Source organism: Spinacia oleracea, chromosome 4, assembly GCF_020520425.1.
Source record: "Spinacia oleracea cultivar Varoflay chromosome 4, BTI_SOV_V1, whole genome shotgun sequence".
Taxonomy (NCBI): domain Eukaryota; kingdom Viridiplantae; phylum Streptophyta; class Magnoliopsida; order Caryophyllales; family Amaranthaceae; genus Spinacia; species Spinacia oleracea.
The window spans coordinates 27,136,774-27,144,371 of record NC_079490.1 but is presented as its reverse complement, the minus strand read 5'-3'; the positions used below and the strand labels follow the sequence as shown (position 1 = coordinate 27,144,371).

Below are 7,598 nucleotides of genomic sequence, written 5' to 3'. Positions count from 1 at the left end.
ACATTTTAGGGGCAAACCCACCCCAAAATGTGATGGCAGGATTTGTGAATCGAGTTTGGGGGAAATTTGGGATTGATAAAGTCTCTTTGGGGGGGAAGGGGGTATTCCTGATTAGGTTTTTTTTTTTGCTAAGCAAGTGAGAATAATATTAAGGCTCAAACAATTACAACCTAAACTAACTTCAAGAGAAAAAAACCAACTAGGTTGGACCATTTCAACAAGAAGTTAGCAAAACAACAAGCAACTAGGAATACAAAGCTTATAAGCTCACAAACCAACTATTGTCTTTCCTGTTTACATATTTAGGCAAGATTGCTTGAATTCTACTCTTCACAGTTTGCTTCAAAGTACCAACTGTAACTTTAACAGCAGGAACCAACTGATCCCATAGACTAGTGTTCCTGCATCTCCAGATTAAGTACACCAGTGCCACAATTGCTGCATAGTATACCTGCTTTCTGAATTTAGAGTGTCTTCCATGCTTGATGCTTCTATATAACTGATGTAAATCAACAGCAGTAGTGTTAATTCCCAACCATGCCTTCATTGCAACCAAACATTGCTTGCTGTAGGAACAATCAAAGAAAAGATGGTGATGATCCTCATCCTTCTGTCCACAAATTAACCAACTTGCAGAGCTGCTGATACCAATTTTAGCCATTTTAGCTGTAGTTTGCAACCTGGATTGGATTGCTAGCCAAGAAATAAACCTGTGCTTTGGGGTATTAAGCCTATTCCACACCAATCTGTCCCAATGGACCTTAGGTCTATTACCTGCCAGCTTGTTATAGACTTGCTTCACAGAATATTTAGACATTGCACCAAATTCTGCTTCAGTAAACACCAGTTTGAGCTTCTCTTTAGTACTGCATACCTGTTTCCAATACCAGCTAGCTGTATTGTTAGGCTGATAATCCCACCATTCCCCATCCTTTAAGTAAACTGAGGTAACCCACTTAATCCAGACATTGTCCTGTTTAGTGGCCAAAGCCCAAACATATTTGCCTATACTAGCAATATTCCATAACAGGACATCTCTAAATCCCAATCCACCACTCTGCTTGTCACAACAAATTCTTTCCCAGACAATGCTGCTTGGTTTACTACTGTAAGCATGGCCACTCAAAAGGAAAGCCCTGCAAATCTTCACAATATCTTGAAGAACACTCTTTGGGAGCACATATATCTGAGTCCAGTACATATGCAAGCTAAGCACGACAGAATTAACTAACTGCATTCTAGATGTGTAGGAAAGGTTCCTAGAACTCCATATTTTTATCCTAGTAATCATCTTATCCACCAAAACCCCACACTGAGCTGCAGAAATCTTTTTGGAACAGATGCGAACTCCCAAATATTTAAATGGTAAGGTGCTTCTGACAAAACCAGAAGCATCCACTACCCTCTGAACATCACCATCAGACATTCCATGACAATATATGGATGATTTCTGATGATTGGCTTTCAAACCAGAAGAGTTAGAAAACAACTTAAAAGCTTGCAAGAGCAGATAAATTGAAGGATATTCACCTTTGCAGCACAGAATCAAATCATCAGCAAAGCATAGGTGAGTGAGCCTAACCTCTTTGCATCTAGGATGAAACTGAAACTGTGACAAGGCACTCATCTTCTGCAATATCCTTGACAAATACTCCATGCAGATAACAAAAAGAAGAGGGGAGATGGGATCACCCTGTCTCAAACCTCTCTGGGATTTGAAAAAACCATGCATTGAGCCATTGATCATCAAAGAAAACATAGGTGTAGTGACACATTCCATTACTATATTAACAAACTGCACTGGAAACTCCAAGTATTCCATCATTTCTCTCAGAAACTGCCAATCCACAGTATCATAGGCTTTCTGCAAGTCTATCTTCATCAGACAACTAGGTTTCACTCCTTTCCTACCATAGTGCCTCACTACGTCCTGCACTACCATTATATTGTGAACAATATATCTACCATGAACAAAACCACCTTAATTCTCCAAAATAAGATCAGGAAGCACTTGTCTCAATCTACCACACAAGACTTTAGTAATACACTTATACAATGTATTGCAGCAAGAAATTGGCCTGAAATCACCTACACTCCTTGGACACTTAGTCTTAGGAATTAAAGTTACAACTGTGTGATTCACTTCCTTTAACAGTTTACCATGATGTAAAACATCTAAAAAAGCATCAATAGTCTCCTTACCAACAATGTGCCAAGTGTCCTTGTAAAAGTAAGAACCAAACCCATCAGTTCCTGGTGCCTTAACACCTGGAATAGAAAAAAGAGCTGCCTTCACCTCATCAACAGTATAAGGTGCAGTAAGAATTGCTTTGTGATTTTCCTGACATACTGGACCAATTTGGACAACCTGCTTGATCACTGGAGTTCTAGATTGTTGCACACTACCCAGCAGGAGCTTGTAATAGTCAATAAATGCCTCTGAAACCTCACCAGGCTTGTCTCTCCATCTCCCTTCCTTATCATGTATACTATACACCTGATTTTGAATATTTCTACTTTTAATACTTTGATGAAACAGGGCTGTGTTCTCATCACCAGCCTTAATCCATGCCAGCTTAGCCTTCTGACTCAAAAAATCCAAATAAACCTTATGTTTGATCTTATACTCCTGAATAGCTTCTAACTCTTTGTTAGCAAGACATTGATCAGTAGGGTTTGCATGCATGAGCTCTTGAGCAGCTACCATACCATGATAAGCATTCAAATCAGCAGCTTGTACATCAGAAAACCCACTTTTGTTAAGATCTTTTAGAGCAATCTTAACTGACTTCAGTTTACTAACCAACATAAACATTTTGCTCCCACTTACTTGAGTATTCCAAGCTGCCTGAATTGTATCATTGAAAACAGGAGAACTCTTCCACATTGTAAAATACTTAAAAGGTTTCCTACCCCCACCAATTATAGGATATACAGTCAATAGACCAGGTGAGTGATCAAACTGGCCTTCAGGCATAAAACACACCTCTGCTGTTGGATAACACCCCTTCCATGATTGATTAGCTAAAACTCTATCAAGCTTTGAGAAAACCCTATCATGCCCTTGCTGTTTATTATTCCAGGTGTACAAATTTCCTACACACTTAACATCCTCCATTCCACATAGATGCATACAATTGTTAATATCAACTATCTCTGCATGCCTAACAGGACAACCTATCCTTTCATCCACAGCCATAACACAATTGAAATCCCCACAAAGAATCCAAGGCCCCTGAGTGTTAAGAAGACCCAAATCCCTCCATAATTCTTGTCTCATACCATGGTCATTGAAGGCATAAATGAAAGTACAATGAAAACTAGGCATACCACTAAGAGGTGTGATATGACAGTGCAGAAACTGACTTGATGCAGCAATAATATTCACTGTAAAACAACCAGATTTCCAAGCAACAACAATTCTCCCCCCATTATGATAACTAGCATTACTAGTAAAACACCAATTTGTAAACACCTTTTGATAAAGCTTACCTAGGTTAGGGAGCTTTACCTTATGTTCCAGAAGTCCCACCAGGCCCACCTCATACTTGTGAATGAAATGCTTGACTTCATTATGTTTTTGAGATGAGTTGAGACCCCTTACATTCCAAGCTAAGATCCTATCCATTAGGATGAGAAGGGTCCCCCCTTCCAGCTACATTGCTTCCATGATCTCCACCAGTACCTCCATTGTGTCCAAGATCACCTCCTCCATCAATCTGGCTCACACTCTCCAGAATCTGAAAAGCATTAACAGTTAGAGTTGGAGTCACTGATGATGACCTTACCCTAATTGGTCTGAGTGCTCTTTGAAAGCCCTCTGGATCCATGGGTGATGCATTCTCAATAGGTACAGATGCAGTTGCAGTATTCATTCCAGTTGCAGTATTCACAATTGGTTGTTTCCTAACCCAAACTCTCTTAGTGTTTCCCAACTTACACTCAGTAGACACATGTCCAACCCCTCTGCAAGTTGTACAAACAGTTGGCCTCCATTCCTAATGCACCCTGACTCCTGTCATTTCTCCTTTCTCATTTCTGAATGAGATCTCCTCTTGAAACTTCTGTGACAATGGAACTTCCACCAAAACCCTTGCATATTGCAACTTATCTCTACACGCAGTAGCAAAATCCCTCTTGATTGGTTTTCCTATCTGGCTCACAATTTTGAACAAAGCTTTGTCACCCCAATACTTGAAATTGAGTTTCAGTTGTACCCATATAGGCACTGACTTCACATCATCTTTGTCCATGTCCATATAAACAACCCAGGGTTTAAGAATTAAAGGCTTGCTATCAAAGAAATAATGTCCAGTGAGAACCTTATCTCTGGAATCCATAGTCTTAAAACGCACCAGGTATATGCCCTTTTTACCAATACAACCTTATCAACATTTAAATGTTTCCAGGTCCTCCTAATGAAACATTCCATGACATTAATAGGGGGATTAGCACCCACAACATAGCACACAACACCAGAATTCCAGAAATGCACCTCTTCTTGAATGTCATCAAAATCAATTTCAATCGGAAAAACAGAGCTATCTCCATTAGATTCCATTATCGGATCAACTTCATGATCAAGTAAATCAGGTGCAATCACAGTATGATTAGATTCATTACCAGATTCAGTAGAATCATTATCAGTCATATTATCATCATTTTCATCCAACTTGTGCAAAATAGGAATTGTACCCACTTCTACATAGTTTCGGGTTTGAGTTCTACCTGCAATTCCAGACGCGCTATGAATATGCTGCATAAATTCATTGAAAGAGTGTTGCACTTCCGATCGTACTTGAAGATGTTTCAGTCCCGATGTCGGAGTGAGAATCTCATTTTCTATCCCAAAATCAATTGCTTCCACACCAAGAACTTCATCAATCGATCGAGTTTTGAGTGCTTGTGAATCCGATGAAGGTCCCTTGGGTTTCGTCGCTCCATTTCCATGGTTACTCCCCTGATTTTTCGACCTAGACTTCCTTGCCATGGCGAAGGTGCACAGTATGATACCATACACCCGAGAGAAAACGTAGAGAGAAAGTCAGTTCCTGATTAGGTTTACTACTATGGAAAATTTCCAAAAAGTTCTGAGTGGAAATGCCCAGTTTTTTTTATTCAAAACCAGTCATAGTTAAGCCATGGACAGCTGATTCCAATTTCACCAAAGATCCTGTGAAGTTGGTCCCAATATGGATCAAATTACATGGGTTAGAGGTTAAATATTGGGGGGAAAAGAGTTTGAAGAAGATTGCAGGGTTAGTTGGCACAGTGATTAAGGTGGATCAAGCCACACAACACAGGGACAAACTGTTGTTTGCAAAAGTTCTGGTGGAGGTTAGGATTGATCAGGAATTTCCTGAACTGATACAGTTTCTGGATGAGAAGGGTGTGATCATTGATCAAAGAGTGGAGTATGACTGGCTGCCTATTTCTTGCTCAATTTGCAAGGTAATGGGGCACACCATGGAGAAGTGCCATAAGAGGGCCAACAAAGGGAAGAAGGTGTGGGCACCTAAAAGGGTGCAAACCTCCAAAACTGTTCCAGTGGTCCAAACAAGGATGCAAGAACCAGATGCTGATGGGCTTGTTCTTGCCACAGGATTCAGCAAACACAGAAGCAGTCAGCTGAAACCAATCCAAACTGGTAATTCTTTCTTGGCTTTAGATGATGATGATGATATAAGGGTAGAGGATGACATGGAGAGTCCACTAGGTCAGGGGGTGACATCCCCTTCTCCCAATGGATAGTATCTTGTGTTGGAATGTTAGAGGGCTGAATAGGAAGGACAAGCAAAATGAGGTGAGAAGGTTTATTGCTTCTCATAATGTCAAACTTTTCAGTCTTCTTGAAACTAGGGTGAAATCCCCTAGAATGGGGGATATGTATTTGAATGTATGCCCCAGTTGGTGTTTTTCTACTAATCTCTGTTGCCATAAAAATGGTAGAATAGTTATTGCTTGGGACCCTGATTCTTTCACTGTGGATATAAAACTCATTGACACTTAATTTATGCACTGTTATGTCACTCCTAGAGGAGCTGTTGTTGGGTTCTTGTGCATTTTTGTGTATGGTCTTCATGAGAGGGCCACCAGGGAGCCTTTATGGCATTCCCTTAGAAATATTGCAGACTCATGCACAGATGCTTGGATAGTGATGGGGGATTTCAACTCCATGATGGATCTAGATGATAGGATAGGATCCATAGTTAGACTCACTAAAGTGCAGCCAATGAGAAACTGTATGCTCCATTGTAAGCTAGCTGAAGTAAAAAAAGTAGGGAGACTCTATACTTGGAACAACAAGCAAGATGGAGAGGATAGAGTATTCTCTAGGATTGATAGGGTGTTGACTAACTCAGAGTGGAATGATCTGTTTGATACTGCTGAGGCAAACTTTATGCCAGAAGGTCACTATGATCATAGTCCCATGCTTCTCAACTGCTATCAAAGAGCTCCTCAAAAGAGACCCTTTCGGTTTTTCAACATGTGGACCACATCCCCTAGGTTCAATACCATTGTTGAGGAGAACTGGAAGAAGTATGTGTATGGGTGCCCCATGTATAGGGTGATGCAGAAACTGAAGTGGATCAAAATGGACCTAAAAGTTTTGAATCAAGAGGGATACATCAATGTGGAAGTTGAACAGCTCAAAAGACACAAAACCCTACTTGAAGTTCAGGATCTCCTTCATTCTAAACCTGGTGATCAGGAGCTAGCTTCAAGGGAGAAAGTGGTATCAAATGAGTATAGAAGAGCCAGAGAGAATTACCTTTCTTACCTGCAGCAAACAGCAAAAGTTTAGTGGCTTCAGAATGGTGATGAAAACACAAAAGCTTTCCACCAAAGCATTAGACAAAGGAGAAAACAAAACAGAATTTATGCCATCCATAATGGGGAAGGTGACTGGGTTCAAACTGATATAGAAGTTCAAATGGCTTTTATACAGTTTTACAAAAATCTTTTCTGTACCAATATGGAGAATAAAACCCCAATACTTGATGCAGTCATGGATATGGGGCCTAGGCTGAATGACACTCACAGAGGGAGACTAGATTGTTCTGTCACAATAGAGGATATTAAGAGGGTGTTAGATGCAATCCCTAGTTCTAAAGCTCCTGGGATGGATGGCTTTAACATTCATTTCTTCAGAACTTCTTGGGATACCATCAAAGGGGACATCCACAGTGCCATCAAAGATTTTTTTGATACAGGAAAAATCCTAAAAGAAGTGAACATCACTTCTATCACTCTGGTGCCTAAGGTGAAAGTGCCCTCTTCAGTGGGGGATTTTAGACCTATAGCTTGATGTTCTGTCATCTACAAGTGTATCTCTAAGCTTATGTGTGAGAAGCTTAATTCAGTTCTGCCAGAAATTATCTCTCACAACCAAGGAGCATTTGTAGCTGGGAGATCTATCCTTCATAATGTGCTTGTTTGTCAAGACATAGTGAATATGTACAGAAATAGCCAGAAAGTGCCTTGTTGCATGATGAAGCTTGATTTATAAAAGGCCTATGATACAGTGGAATGGAGTTTCTTAGAAGAGGCTATGATCAACCTGGGTTTTACCTCCCATTTCACCAAGCTTGTTATGA

At 40.3% G+C, this 7,598-nt stretch overlaps 1 protein-coding gene across 1 annotated transcript; it reads right to left on the bottom strand.

Moving 5' to 3' along the window:
• Positions 1-259: 259 nt before the first annotated feature.
• Positions 260-1,942, bottom strand: LOC130471412 (uncharacterized). The gene has a single exon (XM_056841516.1). It carries the CDS (start codon positions 1,940-1,942, stop codon positions 260-262), a length of 1,683 nt encoding a protein of 560 aa, XP_056697494.1.
• Positions 1,943-7,598: the final 5,656 nt, after the last annotated feature.

Bases quoted from the DNA above. Each gene is read 5' to 3' on its own strand.
- LOC130471412 (XM_056841516.1), bottom strand. From the start codon at position 1,942: ATGGTAGTGCAGGACGTAGTGAGGCACTATGGTAGGAAAGGAGTGAAA.